The following is a 26656-nucleotide window of genomic DNA, read 5'->3' as shown; positions in this document are numbered from 1 at the left end:
GATTTTAATGATATGTTTATTTCAAGACTACAGTTTTATTTTATGATTTTTAATAAGATGAGGTTAGAAATTAAATAAAAACCACCATGTTAAGCAGGTGGGCTGAGTTTGGCATTAAAGCCAGACTCATTGGTAAGCTGCCCTTTAAAAGCATTCACTGCTTCTGTGCAGGAAATGGAAAATATTTTTCCATCTTGATCATACAAAACATCTGATGGCACGATGCCTCCAGCTGTTCTTTTTGCTCAGGATCGTTTTTTCTATTCAAAATCTTTTGTGGTTCCATGCAAATTTCAGTATTTTGTTTACGATTTCTATGAAGAATCATTGGTATTTTCACAGGGATTGCATTGAATCTGTAGATTGCTTTGGGTAATATAGACATTTAATGATACTAATTCTTTCAATCCATGAGCATGGGATATCTTTCCATTCGTTTGTATTTTTCTCAATTTCTTTCATTAGTGTTTTATAGGTTTCCTTGTAGAGCTCTTTAATCTTGTTGGTTAAATTTACTCCTAGGTGTTTTATTTTATGTGCAGCTGATGTCAATGGGTTTGCCTTCTGGATTTCTATTTTAGCTAGTTTGTTGCTTGTATATAGAAATGTGATGGCTTTTTACATATTAATTTTGTATCTTGCAATTTTTCTGCATTAGTTTTTCAGTTCTAAGAGTTTTTTGGTAAAGCCTTTAGGTTTTTCTACATATGAGAACATATTGTCTGCAAACAGAGGCAATCTGACTTCCTCCTTTCCAGGAAGGAAAGGATGCCCTGTGCTTGAGTCCCTGGCCTGAGAAACAACCCCATGGGCCACCCCTGGCAGACACATCCCCAGGATGGCTAAGCGGCTGTGTGACCATGTCTCAGGCCCGAATTAATATTTGTAAAAATCTTAGAGTAGTGTATCATTCATTGTAAGCATGCAATCTTGTTTTTTTAAAAATTTTTAAATCTAGTATTTTGTTTTTTTTTTTTAATATCACAATTATTATTACTAGCCAGATTAAGAGCAGAATCTTCTGGAATAATCTAATTCCTCTCTTTTAACTGTAGATTCATGGAAGAAATTTTTTTATTGCCTTTCCTTGCCTGGGTAGATTTATTAACTTGGTAGAGTGCTCAGACAAGGCTAATATCTACTACCCTCCAGAGAGGATTGGTGTCATAACAATGGGGGTCTGATTGCTTGTCTCTTGGGAGGTAGTTGGTATGACTCCTTCCTTTTCTCCTCAGAGCTGACCACATGTAGGCATACAGTTAGATAGAAAAAATAAGTTTTAATGTTAGATACCATGGTAGGGTGACTATAGTTAACAACAATGTATTATATATTTAAAAAATAGCTAGAAGAGAGGAGTTGAAATGTTCCCAACATGAGGAAAGAATATAAATACTAAAAGTGATAGGTATCCTAAATACTCTGGCTTGATCATTATACATCCTATGCATGTATTAAAATAGCACACATACCCCATAAATATGTATAAATATTATGTATTGGAAAAATTTAAAAAATACATACTATAATAAAATGCAAAGGGATAAGTAATGTGGACTTAATGAAAGAAATCTCATGTAGCTGGTCTTGCAAATCTGAGGACAGTTCATTGACCCAGGAGTTGCTCTTCTTGGAGCCTCTGGCAGAAGCTGCCGTTTCCCTGCCTTTGTGTACCTGAACATTGGCCTTCATTTTTCTTCTCTGCCAGAGCACCTATTCCTCAATTTTATTGTGTTGAATTTTGCTAGCTTACACTTTGCAATTTTGTCACTAGAAAGTCACTTCCCTCTTTCACTTTCATGACATTTGTACTTACATTTGTTTTCTTTTTGCTCACAAATAATGTCATGTTTTGCTTTTTAGGAAAGTTCAAATGAGAAACTAAAAATATGAAATCTTGACAATTACAGAGAAAAACTATGTGGCTTGTTTTCCTTTTACTTCTTTTTATTTGTGTTACTTCATCTTGAATTAGAATGTAATATAGAAAGAGTAAGACAAACCTTGCCCAGTAAGTAAGTCATGTGAACAGAAATTATGCAAAAATTTAAAATGAAAAACCACAAATGAGTAAAGGAAATAAGGTTGTTTCTCCCTGACATAATAGCCTGGGCCTAACTGCCTTGCATTACCAGGGTGAGACAGAGTAACAAAGAACCCTAAGAGAATCATACTGAGTGGATGAACAACTGAAAGTCACTAGTTTTCTGTCGTATTAGTTTCTATGAGAGACAAAAATCATCATTGAATCCCCTGTGCCTAGCTCTGAAAGGTCAAATATAACAAGCATTCAATAGTTTTAAATATTGAATAATAAAAATAAGACTGGAGCAATAAAAGCTATACTTGGCAAAATACAAATTGTTTGCTTACTTGAGTAAAAATTATTGAAATTGAATAATTCTTCCACCTACTTAGACAAAACAAATTTTGCTATCAGCATCTGAGCACTGTAGGCACATTTGATACCCAGGGACATGGGATCAGGACAGGAGGAGGTAACCACTGAGAAGCAGAGTCCTTCACACAAACACTGTAGGGGAAAGGGCAGGGGTCTTTGAGGACTAATTATTTTGGCTCAAGGAAACAGGCCCCTCCTTAGTAAAAGAGTTCAAAAGTTGTCAGCCTGCCTAAGGGAACGAGTTGGGAAGAGTTTGAGTTGAGGACATTGTCACTCTAGAGTAAAGGGTGTTACTGGATATGATAAACACTTTGTGAGTGAAGTGATGGTAGGAAAATAAAATTATCTTAGAATTTGAATCTCCATATCCCCATGTACCCGGAAAAGACCAGGATTCTTGCTAGGGATATTATTGGGAACAAGCCCCCCAAAATCTGGCCTTAAACTGGCCCCAAAATTGGCCATAAATAAAATCTCTGCAGCACTGTGACATGTTCATGATGGCCTTAACACCCATGCTGGAAGGTTGTGGGTTTACCGGAATAAGGGCAAGGAACACCTGGCCCGCCCAGGGCAGAAAACCACTTAAAGGCATTCTTAAGCCACAAACAATAGCATGAGCGATCTGTGCCTTAAGGACATGCTCCTGCTGCAGTTAACTAGCCCAACCTATTCCTTTAATTTGGCCCATCCCTTTGTTTCCCTTAAGGGATGCTTTTAGTTAACTTAATATCTATAGAAACAATACTAATGACTGGCTTGCTGTTAATAAATACGTGGGTAAATCTCTGTTCTAGGCTGTCAGCTCTGAAGGCTGTGAGACCCCTGATTTCCTACTTCACACCTCTATATTTCCATGTGTGTGTCTTTAATTCCTCTAGCGCAGCTGGGTTAGGGTCTCCCTGACCGAGCTGTTCTTGGCAGGATATTATCACAACCTGAGGAGCACTGTAGACCTCCAGTAAGAACATTATGGGAAGAAAGGGCTATGTCTATAGTAATCCTGACCTAGTGGCCCCAGTGAGGTATAATCATATGGACCCACATGAATGTATTTTAGAAGAAAGAGAAACATAATCACAGCTTCTATTGTGAATAAAAGAGTGAACAAAACCCAATGATTGGTTCTAAAGAGCTTATTGTCACAGATGGTCTGGTAAATTGCCAACCAAATACAGAAACCTATCAGGTAGGGGGCGCCTGATTTCCTATGTAAAGCATGGAGGGTAAAATGTAGCTTAGGATTAGGGCAAAAATCTTGCTCCTGACATAGAACAAAATAATAATTATATATGAAAAAATGTATGTGAGCATTTTCATGTGTGAGTATTCACATTTCTACATGCACTTCAGTTTTTTAGGAGAAAAGATATTTCTAATTTAATTAATAAAAATCTGATATCTGATCAAATTCCCCATCCCACGTACTCAATATATAATTACCCTGACTTGCCTTTAGAAAGAATTATGTTCAGTTCAGCAAGGATCTCCCTACCTTTGATGTCTCCTTTTAGTGATTTTCTATCCACTGACCCCCTCATTCTGCTTGCTGGGTATAAACCACAGGCTGTCTTTGCTGATTTTTGAGTTGAGCACCAACTGACCTCTCTCCCCTATTGATATGGTTTGGGTCAGCATCCCCATCCAAATCTCACATGGAATTGTAATCCCTGGTGTTTGAGGTGGGACCTGGTGGGAGGTGATTGGATCATGGGGTGGTTTCTTGTGGTTTAACACCATCCCCCTGGTGGTGTCATGGTAAGAGTGAGTTATTGCAAGATCTGGTTGTTTAAAATTATGCAGCACCTCCCCTACTTTTCTCCTCCTGCTCTGGTCATGCAGGACATGCCTGCTTCCCCTTAGCCTTCTGCCATGTTTATTAGTGTCCTGAGGCCTCCCCAGCCATGCTCCCTATATTGTCTGCAGAATCGTGAGCCAATTAAACCTCTTTTCTTTCTAAATTACCCAGTCTCAGGTTTTTCTGTATAGTAATGCAAGAAATAATACACCTATCGTGATAGTTTCAACACCCTTGCAATACTTCTAAATAAAGCCTTCCTTACTGTTATACCAAGTGTCAGCATAATTTTTTCTTTAACAGATCCTTAAATTAAGGCAGTACAATCAATGCTGTGGTGACCTACAACATAAAAGGCATCAACTAGCTGGCAAGTCAGGTGACTCAGGGTCTTTTGTCATCTCAGTCCTCATCCTCTAATGCCATGGACTCTCCTCATTTCTCCAGAAGTGTTTCGATTTCCACACCTTTAATAACCCCTTTAGTTAACCTGTCCAGGTGTGCTGTCCCTGAGCTCTGAGCCTTAGTTCATTGATTTAGTTCTGATTTAGTTCATGTCTCTAGCCTGACAATGACTTGTTCTTTCTTAAATTTGTGCTACACAAGTGGAAATCTAAAGTATTGTGGATATTTGATTAGAAGAATAGTACTATGTAGAATTTTAAATGGATAGAAATATACAGGGTTTATGAACACATTTACTGGGGTGAACAACGTGTCTTACAAATGCATTCATGTTTATGATAGTGTATCCTCAAGAAGACAAAACTAGAATATAACGTATACACTCCTTTACCAGGAGTGTAAGTAAAGCGGGGCCCAATTTCATTGTAATGTTGGCATGAGAAAATGGGGCATTACAGTGAAGGAGACAAATGGAAACTGAAGAGAAAGACCCTATCATTACATAGGCAGGACTCTACTGGGAAAGGATTCACTGGTCTAAAAATCAGCTCTGGTTCTTATGTCCAGAAATATTCCCAGAGAGCATGTAAGAGCTCAGACTTCAGAGTTGAATTTTCTGCATCCAAACTGTAGCTCCACAACTTAATAGCTTCCTGTGCTTTCATTTTTTCTTTTGTAAATGGGGACAATAGTAAAATCTATCACTGTGTGCTTTGGTCAGTGATATCTCCATTGAATAAATGGGGTTAGGGACATGGTAGGTGTTCAGTAAATATGAAAAACAAAAATATTCTTTATTGGTTAAGTGAGCATTGATTATGCAAGTGCTAAAAACAGTGTCTGACTGAAAATAAAGACTTTCTAGAGTATAGATATCTAATTCCTCTTATTAACATTATCTTTATTATATAACTCTATTAAGTTGGGGAAGTGTCCTTTGAAATTATCAAGTGTCTTGCTTCTTATGAGAAATATAACAAGAAAAAAAATGACCTTTGGAATGTACTTAGCCACTAGTGGAGAGCTTGGTGCAATGAACACTTAACCATTTTCCAGAGAGAATATTGTACTCTCTAAAGTTTGCCTTTCTTGTGTATAAACTCTTACAGTTGGTGTGTTTGCAAGAAGGGCTTCAGTAAATCTGAAAACACCCTGTGTACCAGGAGTAATTACTTTTCTTCCAGCCCATACTTATTTGCTACCTTTGACCTACATCCCTTCTACCATTTTACTTCTATTCGTTTCCACCACTTAACCTCCATCGTGGCTGGGCTGAATGCAGTTAAGGTACATTTTGTCATTGTTTTTTCTTAGTGGGATATTACTTCCATTTACATTTTAATTTAGATATACTTTTGTTTTCTTTTTGTCCCCATTCGTTAGGATGCAAAAAGTGATAACTTTTGCTTTTTATGAAAATGAAATGAGAAAGAAAGATATGTCTGGCATGCTATGGAAAATAACTGTACAAGTCATTTATGTTATTACATTTGCATCTCATTATGAACATTTAGGACAAAGATGGTTTCCTTTAGTTTGATCAGAATCAACAAAGAACCTCTGAAGGTTCTTTGGAAATTTGAATTTTCCTGCAAAAAGTATTTTTAATCAAATTGAGGATATTTTTTTAATTGTGTATTCTCATTCCGTATGATGCTACTCCCAAGGGTGTAGAAGTTAGTTCTTGAGAGTGGGAACAAATCTTACATATTTAAATGGGGTTTGTGGCCCTTCAAAGCTCAACGCTCTCTAACAAAATCTTATTCCTTAGTTTTTTTGTTTTCTCCCCATTGGGTTTTCTTGTGTATCACATAAGAAGCATTGACGTTAAGTTCATGGAAGATACACAAAATATATATAAGTTCAGTGTTACAAACCTACAGCAAATGGGTGGCTGTGACTGCAATACTTTCCAAGGCTTACTAGATCTCAAAGTCATATCAAGAGACGTGTGCTCTGCATACATACGGTTTGTCACTGGCCATCTTATAGATGTTGCTTATTTTTGATCCTTAGCATTTCTAACTGTGTTGTGGGCTTTGAGAATAATTTATATTTTATTCTACTAAAGTTGTTCAATACATTAATAATTAGGTCAAGCATTGAAGAAAAAAGCCTTGACAATATTTAGGTGACCAGCAGCTAGTGAAGTTAAAAAATTTCTCACATGCAACAAAATTAAAAGTTAAGTACAACCCTGCCACAGAGGCTGGGAGAGGCGACTGGGGCCTTTGTTGGTCTGTGAGAAATCAAACTTCCAACATGACGAGCAGGAAGCCCGCAGCTAAGGGAGTCAGTGTGTCACAATTACAAGCACCTGGGGTCTTTCCAGAGCCTCATACCTTCTCCAGCCCCTGGAGCCACCTGCTTTCCTAAGTGGCTGTGGGAAAAGGCCTGAGGTCCCAGATGCTATCCACTGTGCTGCTTCCCTCCACTCTCTCCAAGCAGAGCGCAAGTTCAGCCACCTTTGAAAGACACTCACCCCCTGGCCTGGGGATGCACAAATTCAGAGCTTTGCAGGGAGTAACCATGGGCTACGGCTTCATAAAAATGTCCCACTCACCAGTACCTTTTTCGCAGATATGGATGTGGAGGCATGAGGGAGGGCAATTATTGGATTACCAAGGTGCTGCTAAAAGCAGAGGAGAAAACACCCATTCCCAGTCATGTGTCTGGTGTGACATTTCACCAACCCATTTAAGTGCACAGGCCTCCAAATATCTACCTAATTAGTATGATGGTTTAGGCATTTTACACTTAAAATCACTGGCCTCATGTTAACTGAAGCCTGACTGGCCAGTGTCTCAAAGACACAGATGATGACCTGATCCCTCAGGAACAGTTGGTGTTTTAGCTTTGTGGGAGTGACTTTCAAGGTATGGAGCACTTGGGGGGGTCTTTGAAACCTGTCAGTTTTCACATCTCTGCTTTGGGTGAAAAGCTCATCACCCACAGTAGTCAAGTAGTCAGGGATGTGCCTTTACTTGCTGGGGTTGATCTGTTGAAACTTTATGTCTAGACAATGGAAACATCCAGGAGCATTTCTGCTTTCATGTAGCCTCTTAATAATTGATGTCCCTGAAGTCCTGTGTCCTCAGGGACAGTTCCTCTGATTGCTGGATGGTACCAGCTTTCATGATGTTAAATCTAACCTGTAAAAACCTGAGCATTAATCTCCATGAAAATAAGACCTTATTCTTTCTCATTTAAATGCCCCCTTATTTTCTTCTCTAATATTCTGAGTAGGATTTCCAGTATTGTGTTGAAAGAAGTAGTGAGAGTGGGCATCTTTATCTTATAATAAATCTCAAAAAAAAAGATTCCAACATTTCACCATTGATTATAGTGTTAGCCAATGGCTTATCTTATAGCTAATAAGGATTGTATCTCTTTATTGTGAAGTATATTCTTTCTATACCTAATTTGTTATAAATTGTATTAGAAATGGATTTTAAACTTTGTCAAAATAATTTTAGGCAGGCATAAAAATAGTTGTGATTTTTAATCTTTTTATTCTGTAAATAAGGTGTATGGCATTTTTTGATTCCAACATATTAAAATATTCTTGCATCCTAGGAATAAATCAAGTTTGATCATAATAAATGATCCTTTTATAGTGCTTTTGAATTTCATTTGCAACTACTTTGTGGATGATTTTGCATCTGTGTTCATCAGGAATATTGGCTTGTAATTTTTTTTTCTTATAATGTCCATCTCTGGCTTTGGTATCAAGGTAATTCTGGCTTCATAAAAGGAGTTTGGAAGTATTCCTCCTTAATTTTTCAAAGATTTGGTTCTATTTAAATGTTTGGTGAAATTCAGCAGTAATCAAATCTAAAAAAAACTTAAGTACACTAAAAATAAATGATAAAAATATTTTAAATTCTTAAGTGTTTATCACTTTCAAATAATTTTTAAGTATTCTTTACTTAGATATATAATGTTTATCTATAAACATTAGAAAATGTTTATAATTTGTTAATTTGCTTATGTAATTTAATACACTACAATTTATTTGTTGGTTTTTGGAAACAGAGTCTCACTGTGTCACCCAGGCTGGAGTGCAGTGGCGCAATCTCAGCTCACTGCAACCTCCACCTCATGGGTTCAAGGAATTCTCTGCCTCAGCCTCCTGAGTAGCTGGGATTACAGGTGCCCACAACCATGCCCAGCTAGGTTTTTTTTTTTTTTTTTTTTTTTTTTTTTCAGTTGAGATGGGGTTTCACCATCTTGGCCAGGCTGGTCTTGAACTCCTGACCTCATGATCCACCCGCCTTGGCCTTTCAAAGTGCTGCGATTACAGGCGTGAGCCATCTCACCAGGTACACAGTATAATTTATATCAGTAAATAAATTACATTGAAGTCCATAAGCAAATTTAGTTATAAAGTTAAGATAAATTTGAATTGATTTTAAATTTAACTTTTAGCTTAAATTTTTCATTTGGTTATTTTTAAACCCGCATTGAAGACAAAGATTAAACTTTGTACTTTTTGAGTATAGAGATATACATATAGTATATAAATAGATACATATTATATCTGTGTTGTTAAATTTTCACGGTGGGTTTAATTAAGAAAAAGATATCTAAAAAGTCTCTGGAAACAAGATGAGGGAGACAATAATGAAAAACAAAACGTTTGAGAAACACAGCTCTGAACTCATGTAAAGAGTGCATGAAGGAAAGCAAAAACAGAAATGGAAAGTGGCCCAGAAGCATTAAGAAAGTGGAAATCAGTATGTTCCCTATTTAAGGCATCGGCTCAAAGCAAGGCCTTCAGAGAACCTAGAGCCCAAGGTTCAGAGTTACCCATCTCAGCAAGCCCAGAAGCATCTGCAATATCTATGATGGCCTTGCCCTTTGCTTTACTGATGGCCCTGGTGGTGCTCAGCAGCAAGTCAAGTTGCTCTCTGGGCTGTGATCTGCCTGAGACCCACAGCCTGGATAACAGGAAGACCATGATGCTCCTGGCACAGATGAGCAGAATCTCTCCTTCCTCCTGTCTGATGGACAGACATGACTTTGGATTTCCCCAGCAGGAGTTTGATGGCAACCAGTTCCAGAAGGCTCCAGCCATCTCTGTCCTCCATGAGCTGATCCAGCAGACCTTCAACCTCTTTACCACAAAAGACTCATCTGCTGCTTGGGATGAGGACCTCCTAGACAAATTCTGCACTGAACTCTACCAGCAGCTGAATGACTTGGAAGCCTGTGTCATGCAGCAGGAGAGGGTGGGAGAAACTCCCCTGATGAATGCGGACTCCACCTTGGCTGTGAAGAAATACTTCCGAAGAATCACTCTCTATCTGACAGAGAAGAAATACAGCCCTTGTGCCTGGGAGGTTGTCAGAGCAGAAATCATGAGATCCTTCTCTTTATCAACAAACTTGCAAGAAAGATTAAGGAGGAAGGAATAACACCTGGTCCAACATGAAAACAATTCTTATTGACTCATACACCAGCTCACACTTTCATGAATTCTGCCATTTCAAAGACTCTCACTCCTGCTATAACTATGATCATGCTGATAAATTGATTTATCTATTTAAATATTTATTTAACTATTTATAAGATTTAAATTATTTTTGTTCATCTAATGTCATGTGTATCTTTACACTGTGGTTAGTGTAATAAAACATGTTCCTTATATTTACTCAATCCATTATTTTGTGTCGTTCATTAAACTTTTACTATAGGAACTTCCTGTATGTGTTCATCCTTTAATATGAAATTCCTAGCCTGACTGTGCAACCTGATTAGAGAATAAAGGGTATACTTTATTTACTTATTATTATTATATGCAAGATGTAAGTAAAAATGACCTTTCTCTAAATCAGGTTGTATGTTGTACTCAAGATATAAAAGTGACCATAACAAATCTACTTCCTACTCTCTTGCATATTTTATTTTTGTATGGAATAAAACTAAAAATGGTAATCATACTTAATAGCAGTTATCCCAAATACTATAATAATAAGAAAGAACAACCAATACTTTCTCTCAGAAGCAGGTAAACTGAGATATGTGAGGAAATAAAAATAAACAGAGATATCCTCTATTGCCAGTTGGATATATGAGTTTGCAACTTACAAGGAATGCAATTGCTAGGGGTTCATATATGGCAAGCAAAATCCCAGAAATGGAAGTGCTCATGTGTGGAGAGAGGGTAGAGAGAGAAAAGGACTTAAGCATGATTCTGAGGACCTTCTACCTTTAAAGTGAGGGAAGAAAAGAGACACAAAGGAAACAGAGGTGGAGTCCCTTATATTAGACTGACAACAAGAGAGATTGGTGATTAATATGGTTTGGATCTGTGTCCCTGCCCAAATCTCATGTGGAATTGCAATTCCCAATGTTGGGGTAGAGCCTGGTGTGGGGTGATTGGGTCATAGCTGTTTCTCATGGTTTAACACCATCCCCCTTGGTGCTGCCATGGTGATAGTGAGCTCTCCCGAGATCTAGTTGTTTAAAAGTGTGTGGCACCTCCCCCTACCCTTCTTCTTGCTCTCTCTTTACCTTCTTCCCTGAAGCCTCCCCAGAAGCAGATGCTGCCATGCTTCCTGTATAGCCTGCAGAATTGTGAGGCAATTAAACCTCTTTTCTTAAAATTTGCCCAGTCTCAGTTATTTCTTTGAGGCAGTGCAACAATGGACTGATACTGTGATAAAGTCTATTTAAGAAGATAAATGTGCTGGGAAGATGAATCAGTAGATTTGCCCAAGATAGGGATTAAAACTGCCCAATAATTGGGAAATAGATGGCATTGGCAATCTTAGTGAGAGAGCTGGTTTGGTGGAATTAATAAGTAGAAGTCATACTGGAGTAGGATCCAAGTGAGAGAAGTTAGTGACTCTGAAGCGAAGATGGAAATAGAATGGAATTGAAAAGAATGTGGATTATTGTTTTTGTACACAGTTTTTTTTTCTTTTTTTGCAGTGTAGTTTTTCTGGATAGATTTCATGTAACTGATGTACCGGCAACCATATTGATATGTTTAGTATATTTATGTTAAATTAAAACATTTAATTACAATAATAATTTTACATTTTTTAAATAAATACTACTTTGAATATCAGTAAAGCTGCCTTAATTCTCTAGATGAGAATAGATAACTAATTCAATCCGTCATCACAATGTTTAATTAATACTGATAATAATGATTCCTGGACCTACTGGCTTTACTAATTAAGTCATTTAACTTGCGTAATTGTGACACTGGTTTACTATAATTTTACTGCAGGTTTTAACACATTTTATTTTCTGGTAGAGCTCATATATAACTTCCTGGTAACTTTTCCTGATGTTATGAATATTACAATCTTATGCCAATCCAAAAATAACTAAATTGCCATCAGCATAAAGACTGAAAACTTCCTTCACAAATTAATAATGAAAAGAGGATCAAAGAATCTCTGTCTCAATACTTAAGATAAAGAAAAAATTGGTTATAACCAGCTGAAAATACAGCATGAACCATGGAAACTCAGACAGCAAGAACTCTGTGTAGAACTCCCAAGGAAAAAAAAGATTTAACAATTATAACTGGGCCAGGCGCGGTGGCTCACGCCTGTAATCCCAGCACTTTGGGAGGCCAAGGCGGAAAGATCGTGAGGTCAGGAGATCGAAACCATCCTGGCTAACACAGTGAAACCCCATCTCTACTAAAAAATACAAAAAATTAGCCGGGCATGGTGGCAGGCACTGCTACTCAGGAGGCTGAGGCAGGAGAATGGCATGAACCCAGGAGGCGGACCTTGCCGTGAGCTAAGATTGCATCACTGTACTCCAGCCTAGGCGACAGAGCAAGACTCCATCTCCAAAAAAAAAAAAAAAAAAAAAAAACATTATAACTGAAACTCAATACAAAACTGACAAAATCACCCATAATTTGCATTACATCACAAAGAATTTGACATTGAAATTTCATTCTGCTTGCATGTATGTGTGGTGTTAAGAAACTCAATCTGTTTGAGCCTCAGTTTTCTCATAAATAAAATGGATTCGGAAAATCTTTATAGTTGTGCTCATAAAGGAACACATGCAGTTTAAAGTACCTACCACAATATCTTCCACCATGTTGCCTGGTCAACATGGTGAAACTCCGTCTCTACTAAAAATACAAAAATTAGCTGGGCGTGGTGGTGGGCATCTGTAATCCCAGCTACTCGGGAGGCTGAGGCCAGAAAATTGCTTGAACCCAGGAGGTGGAGGTTACAGTAAGCTGAGATCATGCCTTACTCAAGGAGTTAAATGATGATAAGTATTTTCCTCCTTTTCTTCATACAGCTATAGGTGGGAATAGTATTTGTCTTTCTATAAAATTTTTAGAATCTGTGGCGTTGTACCTTTCAGGAACTGACTTTCAAAGGAAGCAGCCTAAAAACAAACAAACAAACAACAACAACAACAACAAAAAAAACCACAGATTCTGTCATGAACTGTAGAGGCTGAAAAATGGTCATTCCTCACTTCAATGTGTCCTATTTATATTCAGTCAGGAAATGGTGGCTTGTATAAACACCTGAGACAGGAGAACAATCATACAGATTGGTGTGCAGAAGACACGTGATGTTTCTTGACTGATGATGGCACCTGGCACATTCTCTCTCTGGCTTTACTCCCTTCACCTTCCTGCCCATTCACACAGAGCTGTTTTCTGTTCTGTTGTGGTTTCAGCTTGATGGTTTCCCTAAAGATCAGAATGCCACAAGTGCTAAGCAGAAGTGAAATCGAATTTCTAGGTTTTGCAGAACCATCTGCAAGAGAGGATTTCCTGAATTTCTGTTGAATATGACGTAATAGTAACTTAATGAAAAGGAAAGAGAAAGCAGAATCTAGTTTATGCGCAGTCTCCTGAAAACCTCTCAGGGTAACACAGCCCCTGGTAGCCAAAGGTGACAAGGGCAGCCACCAAGACTGGAGGGCCAATTTCTGATCTATGCAGAAACCCATCACTTCTGGGCATTTCTCTTTATGCTGCAAAAAGTATACTTCTTGGCAAGTAAAGATGCTAATGCTATCACAAGCCTGTTCCTTACCCTTGGTCTATTACAAAGAGAATCAGTTTCTGGCTTCTGTCAGGGCATGGATTTTGGGGAATTGACAGTTATAGGGATATATAGAGAGATGTATTCCTTGCCTATAGACCACTGTGCAGACCAGCCTCTAGAATCACCCTCTCCATACACAACGTGTGGGACTCCAGGGGACAGGCAGACTGACCAATCTTGACTGGAATTTAATAGTATTCAGAACAAGTTCGTATTTAATAGTGCATTAAACAACTATTAATGGTACAATCTTAGTTTCACAGATCATTCCTATTATTAGACTTCAAACATTAACAAATAATATTCTCATTGTCACTTTGAATTATGATCTTGACAGTTCTTCCACTTAATAGTAAAAATTCTGCCTTGGTATCAAAAAAGAGAAGTCTCATAAGAGCTAATGAGTGTGAAAGAACAGTGTTGTTACCAGAGAACTAGTGAGGTTTATTCATTCAAAGTGTATCAATTTTGTTATGATTTGAGATGTATTTTTGTCATCAGCAACATATTTTCATTGAGATGTTCCAACAGGAAGTCTGTGTGAATTCTTGAGGTAGCAGCAAGGAAGAGCCTGAAATTGCAGAGGATTCTCTAAATGTATCCCTCAGGTCACACATTGTGATATATATATATATATGTACATATATACACACATGCATATCACACATTGTGATATATATGTACATATATACACACATGCATATCACACATTGTGATATATATGTACATATATATACACATGTATATATACAGATATTTTCTTATTTTATAAATATATGGTTATTATTTCCTTAATTAATATATATACATTAAAAAAGGGACTGGGTGCGGTGGCTCACGCCTGTAATCCCAGCACTTTGGAAGCCGATGTGAGTGGATCACTTGAGTTCAGGAGTTCAACACCAGCCTTGTCAACATTGTAAACCCCATCCCTACTAAAAATACAAGAATTAGCCAGGCGTGGTGATAGGTGCCTATAATCCCAGCTATTTGGGAGACTGAGGCAGGAGAATCTCTTGAACCCTGGAGGCAGAGGTTGCAGTGAACTGAGATGGTGCCACTGCACTCCAGCCTGGGTGACAGAGCGAGATGCCATCAAAGAAAAAAAGAAAGAACAGAAAAGGGAATACTTTCCCAAATCTCCGTAACACATATAATATAAAAAGCAGAATTCTTGGAGTATTCTGGGGAAAACTGAAAAATAGTCACCTTCATACTGAAGATAAGTCTCATGTGTATATTCAGTCAGGATACGGTATCTTACAGAAAAATCTGGAAGAGTTTATTTTCTTAAACCTAAGTGAAATATACATACTATTCATTTGCTGATTCCAATACCCAGCATAGTTCCCTCCTTCTTCCCCAGCTTTTCTGGATCTCATTCTTCACTCCTATTGAAGCTCAGAAAATAATACGACAAAGTGAAGGTCTCAGAAGCAGCCTCAGAAGCAAAGTTTCTCTCTGGCCTTCTCCTGCCCTCCTGTTTGTCACTCCTCATCTCCCGAGGCCAGCCATAAAAACTAGAAACTCTCTTTCCCAAGGCTGGTAATAGAAACCAGAGCCCTTCTTCCCCAAAGCCAGCCATAAAAATCTAAAAATATTGCTCTAACTTTCCATCACTTTTGAGTGTAAGAACTGAACTGGTCATAAAGAAATTCTCTAACCTACCTTGTTTGATTATAGGTACTAAGACCCTTATTCCAAAAAGGTCTCGGCCACATACCCAGGAGGAAGGAATGGTGCATGGAGAGGCCAAGAAGTAGCTGACCAGAAATGCCTTGCTGGGTTTCCCTACTCAGAATATTAGCATTAGATGATGCCCTTTTTATCTAATCACATTTCTACACAGCTGTCCATTCTTCATGGAACGTAAGCATAAAAAGGGATAGTTTTTTTCTATACTTCGGGTCTTCGTTTTGAAGGCTTCCATAGTTATATAAAATGATGATTAAATAAATGTGTTATGCTTCTCTCTTATTAACCTGTCTTATTAGCCTCTCTTATTAACCGGGCTGTGACCCTTTTGATAGGAAGGAAAGAAACACTATTTCTGCCCCTATAGTTCTGATAATGAAGATGGGATACCTCAAGCATCTGACTCACCTACTGATGAGGTCCTGGGACAACTGATAAAGAGCTGGCAAATAAAGGTAAAAAAAAAAATTTTTTTTTTTTTTTTTTTGAGACGGAGTTTCGCTCTGTCGCCCAGGCTGGAGTGCGGTGGCGCGATCTCAGCTCACTGCAAGCTCCGCCTCCCGGGTTCCCGCCATTCTCCTTCCTCAGGCTCCCGAGTAGCTGGGACTACAGGCGCCCGCCACCTCACCCGGCTAATTTTTTGTATTTTTTAGTAGAGACGGGGTTTCACCATGTTAGCCAGGATGGTCTCGATCTCCTGACCTCGTGATCCGCCCGTCTCGGCCTCCCAAAGTGCTGGGATTACAGGCTTGAGCCACCGCACCCGGCCAAAGGTAAAAATTTTTACCAAGGTGAGTTCTGAATCTCTGCCTGTAGTTTCTGGTCAAGAACTAAAGGTAAAAATTTACCTTTATTTCTTACTTTCCAAATGCTGATCAGCAGGGGATCATTTGTTTGAATTGTTCTCTTACGTAAATTTGGATTTAAGGGACCCATTTGTTATTGATCCTATCCGTTCAACGGACAGCTGTGATTTTCCTGTTTTGTGTCCTGAGAACCTGACTTGGCTTGCTGCCTGTCAGGAAAAACTTTGGTGTGTGAAGGGGGCCAAACAAAAAGTTGGAGGCTCCCATTAAAAGCTTACATATTTCCTATTGCCAGCTCGCAAGGTATCTAAATCTCTCTTTCTTTTGGCTATTTGTGGCGGTAGCTTTGAATGTTGAGAGGGCTGCATCTTTGCATTTCTTTGAAGATGTCTCATGTATCCTTGGTTAAGTCATAAAAGACTTGGTTTTGGTTCTGAGTCACTTGGTAGGTATCTTTGTTTTAAAAGAAGAGGAAGAAAAAGGATAAAGTTTCAAACATTAGAAATGTTGGTTGTTTTTTCTTGCTGAAATCTGATAAGGGATTTAAAAGTATTTTTTTAAAGAGCTTTGTGGTCAAATAATAGCTTAATTTAAAGCTGATATCTAGGCTACCATTTTTTGAGTCTTTCTGATTTTCTACCTGTACTCCTGTTTATCCCATGGGAACTTTTTTCAGTAAACTTAAACCTTTTTAAATTATATATTTGATTCCTCTGTTTGCTTCCTTTCTTGTAGGCATGACTTTTGCCAGTAAAAAAAAAATAAAAACACATAAAACATGTAAAACTTTATTGGCCTTTTTGGGAAGCTTAAGACCTCCCCAGTCTGACTCCTTTAAGACTTGTTCTTCCATTTACTTCTGCCCCTCCTTCCTTCTGCCACTTTCAATCCTCCATCTGGGTCTCTCTTATCATCAACAAGCCCCTGCCTCTGCAATTGGTGGTCAGTGGATGGGATGGAAAATTACTAAGCAGAGACATCAGAGTTCTGGTTACCACATAAAGGGATGTAGAGAAGACTTCTAGAAAGCCTGGGACTCCTTGAAGAATGCAAAAAAAAAAAAAAAAAAAAAAGATGCCACAGACCCCCGCACTACATGGAGTCTTCTGTCTTCCTCATGAACCCCAAGAGTCATGGGTGCGTCCTTCTTGCATCTGGAGCTCTGCTCTCTTTTGCCTTAAGTTCCTTGATCTGTTTGGCTTTTGTGGGTATGAAGGGTAACTTCACACTGTGAGAGAGCCACCCACCTGTCAAGACTAGAGACAGTGGCCAGGTTTGTTCTCTGTATAAGTCTGTCTCCTTCAACCAGCTTTTTCTTCAGAGCTAAAAGGAGGAAATTTCCTGGAAAGAACGGACCCCAATACTGGAATGAGCCCATTTCTTTAACTTTCATATCTTAGAGAGGGGAAATACTCCCAGCTTCAGGCAGGACATGTCCTCTTGGGTCAATGGGCAGCTCTGGGGAGAGAAAGGGGCAGGATGTGTCCCTTGCCTCCAGCCTGTGCAACCTCCCAGGACCTCCTGACTCGTCCCTCACTCTACTTACTGCAGGTCACATGGGAGTGAGTCACCCTATCTGACTGTAGCACTTTAAGGGAAATCTGGAAAAACTTTCCTGTTTGAAGGTACATTAACTCCTTAGAGTAAGTTGTCAGTTTTACTAATTTATTCCTCCTATCAGATCATGCCCCTCAACTTTATAATTGAGAAAATTCTTACTCTCCCTTTGAATAAGGAATGAGCTTGCATCAGTTCCAGCTTGATTCAACAGTTAGGGAGAGCACTAACAGAAATAAAGGAACTTCAGAGAGCATAGTGACTGCCACAGGTGTCAACAGGGTAGAATTGAGAGGCATCTTGGCAATATTGCAATTAAAGAAGTAATCATGGTGAGGGTCAGTTGCTCAGACAATCGGGCAGGCGTTCGATTTTGTAGGGATCTCTCAACTCTCTGACTCAGGTTAGAAACCCAACCATTAGATTGTTTCTCTTCTATTCATGGGCTAGAGGGCCTTAATTTACATGTTAAACCAGTTTTCCTTTCCTCCACCACTTGTAGGGAACCAGTTTAGAAGCAGGACAACAGGAATATATTTTAATTCACTTGGTTCTGTCTTTTGTGATTGCCTAATTAGCCTTTCAAATATTAGAACCCCTTCCATTCTTGGGTAACTGCTTATATTTTTAATGTAATTTTTTCATTATATTTATATTATACTTTATACTATATTTATATTATACGTAAAAGTTCTGATTTGGCTTCATATTGTCACCCTGCCCTGAAAAATCTCTATAGCCATATCTCATTTCATATCTCGCAGTTTTCAACTTATTATATATAATCTACAGTACTGGGGAACCCAGCAGCAGGTCTGGAGACACCTAGACAGGGGGTGTGGTGGGGACACTGAGTGCTGGCCCTGCACACATCCCACTGAGGAGCCAGATTTTACTGCTCCCAGGCCCACCTCCACCCAGAACATCTAGTCTACCTGAAAAGGGATGGGGGGAGGCAGGGATCAGTGTAGGATACCCAGGGAGACATGACAAGGCATCATCACACAACACCCTCTGTAGACAGCCATGTTTTTCAAACCTCAGAAGCAAGGTTCTAAATGTAGCCTTATTTTCACCCTTCCTGCCAGATGAGTCATGAGCTGTAGGGGTGTAGACCCACTGATGTCTAGTCTGGCATCAAAATGCAGTAAATGAAGGGAGTCCTGCCTATACCTCTATGTCCAATGAGCTGGTAAAGAGTGCAGGAGCTCATCTGTGACTCTGTTTAAGAGCCTACACGTGCTCAGTCCTCCAGGAGGAGACTGCACCAGGCACAGGACTCTCATTTGTTCAAACAATGAAAGCACACATCATGCACTAGAATAAGCTGAAAGAGCCAGCAGTAGCCTGAGAACGTGGAAGGAGGTCAGAGATGTTTAAATCATAGACAACAGTGTCAGGTACTCAGGAGATGGAACAACACCAACGAGCAGCATTAAGTCAACTGTTCAGATCATTCCTATCAGGAGGGAAGATTGAAGTGGATGCTGAGAACACAGAGTTCTATTGAGCTGTGGCCAGCATCGTGTCCATGGCATGGGTAACACGGACACCACAGCAGCCTGCAGAGTACAGGGAGAGATGGGGGTTAACCCACTTCCAGATGCAAACTTTTGATTTCTCCCTAGAACCCAGCATGTCATCAGTGCAGGCAAAATTATTCCTGGGACCAATGCAGTCCAAGGGATCTCTTAAATTCTGCTCACGATGCAGCTTCCTTTAAAGACCAACAATACGAAGACAATTCTTGAACAGAAGGGTCACAGGAAGATCCTCCAATAATGTCATTTCATTCGATGTCATTTCCTTGTAACATTGATGAGAGAAGAAACTGACTCCCCACCAGGGCCTTTTCTGTGTGGAGTTTGCATGTTCTCCCCATGCCTGCATGAGTTTTCTCCAGGTACTTCAGTTTTCTTCTGCGTCTCAAATATGTGCATGTTAAGTTAATTGATTTTCTAAATTTCTCCAGTCTTTGTGTGTGTGTGTGTGTGTGTGTGTGTGTGCGCGCGCGTGCGCGCGCGCATTTGAATGTGCCCTGTGATTAAATAGCTTCCTGTCCAGTGGGGGTTTCCACCTTACACCTGATCTGTGAGGATAGGTTCCTGCCCTCCTTGACCCTAAATGGAATAAGTGGATTAAAAAATGAATAAATGAATGAATGAGTACAAATGATTGCAAAACAAAATTCACGAAGCATATGACACTTATACAGATGCACAACAATGTATGAAAGTGCTCAGCGAGCCCATCATATTTGTTCCTCTTTGTTTTGGAACTGCTTGGTTGTAAGAAGTGTTCCTTACAATTTTCACTTTGTAAACATTTATTTTTTGATATAACCTTCTAGTACTATGACTGGAAAATATCATTTATTGTAATGCCAACCGTAGACAACCATACACAGCCAAAGACAGCCATACTAAGCAATGTGGCTGAGTCTGTAGTTAAAGCCAGACCTTCCTTGGCAAGCAACCCTTTAAAAGCATTCATTTTATGTTGCATTTGTAGCAGTGAAACAGCAAAATACGTAACATAACGAACTCCATTTTGCTTATGGGGCCTATACCCATTCCTGCACGTAGGTTGGGATAATTTTGGAGCACTGAGATAATGTACCAAAACAGCAATCATGTAGTTTTTAAAACTAACTCTGGGATTAAAGGAGAAGGATGTAAACAACTAACTATGTTACCTTAAAGATTCATAGGAGCGTTGTGACCTGACTAAGAACAAAGAATTTTTCAAATTCCTTGGACCTGTGCTGGTGCCCAGATGTCTGCTGTTGATGGTCACCTCTTCATCCTGACCCCTTCCTCGTTCACCTGCGCATAACATAAAAAGAGCCTGAAATTTGTACTGTCTTAAGATGGTATTTGAAGATACTAGTCTACCATCTTCTCAGTTTGCTGGCTTTCCTAATGAATCTGCTTTCCCCTTCAGCAACTTCCTTCCCTTGAGTTTGGTTTCCAAGAGGTGAGCAGCTGAACCTGGGTTCAGTTACACTATCAAGGAATATCTGAGGCTGAGTAATTTATAAAGAAAAGAAAAAACGTTTATTTGGCTCACAATGCTGCTGGCTGGAAGACTGGGCATCTGGTGAAAGCCTCAGGCTGCTTAGATGCTATACAGTTTAGATGTTTAGTGGAAACAACCTAGATTTCTACAGTTTACATGTTTGGTGGGGATAAACATCTAAGCATCACAATCTTGGTCATATGAATGATCTTTTCAGCACTCACAACTCAACCAATGGACCGAAAGAGAAAGAGGGGAAGAGATTCTTCACTGGACACTATCAGTACACAAGATGAAGTCCTGAATGGGCTGGGGATGAGAAATATCCTTCTCCTTGGCAATAAGAGCAGCAGGCTGACCTATGAGTCCTGAAGGAGGAGAAAGTCAGAGTCCATATGGCTGGGCTGTCCCAGAAATTATTAGTTGTTTTCTCTTTATTCTTAAATACACAAGAAAACTCAAGAGTAAGAAATAAATTGGCTTCCAGGAGTTTGCAGTTGATGGGTTAATAGAGTTGTTTTTGTATATGTTTGAAGAAATCACTAATTAAATGTTATGATTTATTTTTTAATTGGCAGACAAATCTACTTCCTTTTACTACTTAAAAGATATTTTGTTGGCCGGGCACGGAGGCTCACACCTGTAATCCTAGCACTTTGGGAGGCTGAGGCAGGTGGATCACTTAGGGCCAGAGGTTCAAGACCAGCCTGGCCAACATAGTGAAACCCTGTCTCTACTAAAAATACAAAAATCAGTTGGGCATAGTGGTGTGCACTGATAGTCCCAGCTACTCCAGAGGATGCGGCATAAGAATCACTTGAACGTTGAACCCAGGAGGTGGAGGTTGCAGTTAGCTGAGATTGTGCCACTGCACTCCAGCCTGGGTGACAAAGTGAGACTCTGTCTCAAAATAAATAAATAAATAATTAATTAATTAAAAAAGGAATATATTTCATTTACTTTTCCATTGAACTTAAAGGCAGTCAGTTCAATTCATTTATACTACATCCCCTGTTGCTCTGTAAAGCAATAGACAGCAACCGTTTGACATTCAAAAGGATCTCAGAATCCTAAGTCATCTCACTCTCCCTGCTCTACTGATTTGATGCCCTCTTCTTTACTTTCTATGTTTATATCTATCCCCCACTTCCTTTAAAGGACCCTTCCAGAAAAGCCATTACATTGATTCTCCCTAAAGTTTTGACCTTGCATGATTGGTGTGGTCAGAATAGTTCACCCCTCCCGATTTATATTTCTCTCCAAACAGTTGTATAAAGGGGTGTCATCCAAATAGTGTTATTAAGAAGACAGAGTTAGTGTTTTTAAAATATCTTAAAACAGCCTGGCATGGTGGCTGATGCCTGTAATCCCAGCACTTTGGAACACTGAGGCAGGATGATCGCTTGAGCCCAGGAGCACCAGACTAGCCTGGGCACGTGTTGAAACCCTGTCTCTACAAAAAATTTGAAATATTAGCCAAGCATGGTTGTGCATGCCTGTGGTCCCAGTTACTCAAGAGGCTGAGGTAAAAGGACTGCTTGAGCCCAGGAGGTCAGGTTGCAGTTATCCGTGATCATACTAATGCACTGCAGCCTAGATGACAGAGTAAGACCCTGTCTCAAAAAAGAAAATCTTAAAACAGTGGATGTTTCCTATTAGGCATGTAATAAATGTTGGTATTATCATTTTTAATATTCGTATTATTAATATCATCATCCAGACTAAAATAGAAACTTTTGGGATCATCTGATTCTCTTTCTATTAGTTCCAGGTTTCTCAAGACTATCTTATCATTGCCTGGGTGGATTTATTAACTAGGTAGAGTCTTCAGACAAGCTTAATGTCTAATATCCTGCCAGAGAGATTTGTTGGTGTTCTAGCAACTGCAGCCTGGTTGTCAATCTTTTGGGAGTTGGTTGGTGTGACTTCTTCCTTCTCTCCAGAGCTGATCACATGTGGATTAAGTGAAAGAAAGTCAAGTAGCTGATCTTTGAAAACTCTCTAGTCCCCAATTTTTGCTGCATTGAATTTTGCTAACCTACACTTTGCAGTTAGTAAGGGGAAAGCCACTTCCCTTATTTCACTTTCATGACAATCAGAATTGCTTGTGTTTTCTTTCTGCCTACAAACAATTGTCAAGTAGTACTTTCTACAAAAGTTGAAATGAGAAACAAGAAAAACACAAATTTTGGAAATTATAGAGAAAACCAGTGGAGCTCTTTTGCCTTTCTTTTACTTCCCTTTGTTTGTGTTACTTCATCATGAATTAGAATGTAATGTGGTAGCAGCAAGGCAAACTTTGCCCAGTAAACCACTACGTCAAAAAGGAGTTCTAAAAATTCACTTGTTGTTGACCTTTAAATTTAAAATGAAGAATCATAAATCAGTAAAGGAAAGATGACTATGACTATTTAACATGATAGCATGGGGCTCACTGCCCTGCACCGTCAAAGTTTCATGTAGACAGAGAGGTAAGGAACGTCAACAGATCACACTGAACTGGTGAACAACTCAGGGTCACCAGTTTCTGTAATATGAGCCTCTAAAGAGAGGCAGCAGCGTCTTTGAGTCTCCTGTGCATAGCTCAGAAGTTTCAAGCATAAAAACCGTTCAATAGTTTAAAAGAATTAAAGATAGCCAGAGGTGAAGAATAAAAGCTGTACTTGGCGAAGTAAAATTATTGAACTACTGAAGATAAAATGATTACAATTGGATAATTCCTTTTACCTACTTGGACAAAACAAACCTTTGCTATCAGCGTTCTAGGGCTGTTGAGAGTTTTGATACCTAGGGCATGGGTCAGAAGAAGAGGAGGTCACCATTGAGAGCAAATACTCCTTCACCCAAATATTCTAGGAGCGAGGACAAAGGTCACAAAGGATTTATTGTTTTGGCAACAAAGGAGCAAGAACCTCGTTGGGAAAGGAGTTCTAAAGTCATCAGGATGTGGTGAGCCTGCACTTAGGGAATGACTTGATGTGATAAATACCTTGTGAGTCCTCACTGCTGAGGAAATAACATTATTTTAAGATTAAAATTTCCACACCCATATGCACCTTAAAAAAAAAAACAGAATTCCTTCTAGGGGTATTAGCACAGTGTGAGGAGTGCTACGTTTCTCCAATAAGAAAATAATGCAAAAAAGGCAATGTTCATTGATCTAAGCTTGAGCCCCCAGGGAAGCACAACCACATGAACCTGAATGAATATATTCTAGAAGAAGGGAAGCACCGGCGAAGTTCTTTCACTAATAACTGTCAACATCTGCTGTGAATCAAATATCAAACAAAGATAGTCTTAAAGCGTTTAATTTCCAGAGATAGGTAATTCCCTAACTGAATACAGAAACCCATAGGGCCCAGGGATCCTGATTTCCTATGCAAAATGGAGGGTAAAATTGGAGGCTAGGATCGGGGCTAAAAGTATATACTTCTAACATTAACACAAAGATGTTTCTCATTTGATCGATCAATATCCATTTGGATTGATAATATCTTAAGTTTACTGGGAATATTGAACATGTATTGCAAAAATCAAGAGTGTAGAGTGATGACCTCCTTTTAGGTCATATAGAACAAGGTTTTCAACCCCCATCCATGGACTGGAGTACTGGTCCTGGCCTGGTAGGAACAGTGCTGCACAGCAGGAAGCAAGCAGGCCAACCAACAAGCATTAACGCCTGAGCTCCACCTCCTGTAAGATCAGCAGTGGCATTAGATTCTCAAAAGAGTGGGAACCCTATTGTGAAGTGCAGATGCGAGGGATCTAGGTTGTGGTCTCCTAATGAGAATCTAATGCCTCTAAAAATGTTCTCTCCCCAACCCCGTTTTTCGTGGAAAAATTGTCTTCCACCAAACTGGTGGCCAAAAGGTTGTGGATGCTGATACAGAAGACATGTAAATGAAAACAATAAGTGGAATTAAAAATTTAGAGAAATGCTCAGAAAAATGAAAACCATTTGTGCTCCATTAAAGCCATGCATAGATAGAATGTCTTCATGGAACCTAGGATCCAAGGTTCATCCAGATCTCAGTTCAGCCAGGCCAAAAGCATCCTGATTTCCCAATGGCCCTCCTCTTTCCTCTACTGGTGGCCCTAGAGGTGTGCGGCTATGGCTCTTTTGGATCTCTAGGTTGTAATCTGCCTCAGAACCGTGGTCTGCTAGGCAGAAACACCTTGATGCTTCTGGGCTGAATGAGGAGAATTTCTCCTTTCTTGTGTCTGAAGGACAGAAGTGACTTCAGATTCCCCCAGGAGATGGTGGAAGTCAGCCAGTTGCAGAAGGCCCAGGCTATGTCTTTCCTCTATGATGTGCTGCAGCAGGTCTTCAGCTTCTTACACGGAGTGCTCCTCTGCTGCATGGAACATGACCTTCCTGGACCAACTCCACACTGCACTTCATCAGCAGCTGGAACACCTGGAGACCTGCTTGGTGCAGGAGATGGAAGAGGGAGAAGCTGGGGGTGCGAGTGATTGAGGGCTCTACACTGGCCTTGAGGAGGTATTTCTGGGAATCCATTTCTACCTGAAAGAGAATAAATAAAGATTGTGCCCAGGAAGTTGTCAGAGTGGAAATCATGAGATCCTTTTCATCCACAAGTTTGCAAAAAAGATTGAGAAGTAAGGATGAAGAACTGGGCTCATCCTGAAATGATTCTCATTGACTAATCTGCTATATCACACTTGTACATGTGACTTTGGATATTCAAAAAGCTCGTTTCTGTTTTATCAGAAATTATTCAATTAGTTTTAGCAAATACTTCATTAATAGCATAAAGTAAGTGTATGTCAAAAACGTTCAGCTCCTGGGGCATCCGTAACTCAGAGATAACTGCCCTGATGCTATTTATTTATCTTCCTTCTTTCTTTGCATGCCCTGTATTTATGATATTTATATATTTTATATGTTCATCTTCACATTGTATTAAAATTTATAAAACATTCACTTTTCATATTATTATGTTTGCATTTTGTTTTATTAAATTCATATCAAAGAAAACTCTGTAAATGTTTCTATTCTAAAAACAATGTCTACTTTCTCTTTTTGTAAACCAAATTGAAAATATGGTAAAATATATTAAGTCATTCATTTCATTCCTATTATATGTACAAATTAAGTAAATGGCAAACTGTGAGATTTTTCTTAAAGAAATACAGGTGAATAAAGCAAACACAGTTTCTCTCAGTCTAAGAGGGAAGGAGACATAAAAACAGGACAAATATTTATATTATTTCCATTATGTTAAATGCTACAAAGAGAAGTAAAGAAAAGTGATGTTCTCACATCAGAAACTTTAGGTATAAATGGTGCTGGGAAGAGAAAAATATTAGATATCCTTCCTAAGGTGCGGGGGAGATATGCAAGTACAAGTCTTATTGGCAGGTGGGAATTATGTGTCTAGAATGCCATGGGGGAAGGTGTTAATTTGGGATTCTTTATTTTATGTCTGATTATCAGGGCACGGGAATGGATGTAGTCACATAAATAGAAGGGACAATGTGATGAGGACATCAACTTTATCCTGCAGACCCTCAGCAGTTAAAGGAAGGGCTGATGAGTAGAATCTGCAAAAGGCCCTGAGGCCGATAGCCAGTGCAGTTAGAAGGTGAAATAGGGAAGAATCAGGGAAAGACTAATAAGGAAAGGATGGTGGTACTTTCAGGAAAGGAAGACCAAACTATCCTAGTGAATCTGAAAACAGAAGGCACTGGTGACCTTGGCTGATGATGGAATATATGGTTTAGTAGAATTAATGGAACAGAAATGAGAGATGAGAGTAGGTTGGAGAAAAAACACAAGAAGGGGAATTAGGTATACTGTGCATAAAAAGTCACCATGGGAAGGCTAGTCGGGGGAGTGGAGTTGGGAAATAAGGTGGTATCTGAAAGAAAATGTTGTTTACACACCCATGTATATTTTTTTTCA

General features: G+C 39.2%; 1 protein-coding gene and 1 pseudogene across 1 annotated transcript; both read left to right on the top strand.

Moving 5' to 3' along the window:
- The first annotated feature begins 9289 nt into the window (after positions 1 to 9289).
- Positions 9290 to 10260, top strand: LOC102140303 (interferon alpha-1/13). The gene has a single exon (XM_005581618.4). It carries the CDS (start codon positions 9302 to 9304, stop codon positions 10019 to 10021), a length of 720 nt encoding a protein of 239 aa, XP_005581675.3. The 5' UTR covers positions 9290 to 9301; the 3' UTR covers positions 10022 to 10260.
- A 14535-nt stretch (positions 10261 to 24795) lies between these two features.
- Positions 24796 to 25379, top strand: LOC102139922 (interferon omega-1-like; annotated as a pseudogene).
- Positions 25380 to 26656: the final 1277 nt, after the last annotated feature.

Source organism: Macaca fascicularis, chromosome 15 (assembly GCF_037993035.2).
Source record: "Macaca fascicularis isolate 582-1 chromosome 15, T2T-MFA8v1.1".
Taxonomy (NCBI): Eukaryota; Metazoa; Chordata; class Mammalia; order Primates; family Cercopithecidae; genus Macaca; species Macaca fascicularis.
Note: the sequence above shows the minus strand (reverse complement) of the source record. Positions and strands in the feature narration are given on the sequence as shown.

What these genes read in the sequence shown, in the direction of transcription:
- LOC102140303 (XM_005581618.4), top strand. Translation starts at nt 9,302, where the DNA reads ATGGAAAGTGGCCCAGAAGCATTAAGAAAGTGGAAATCAGTATGTTCC.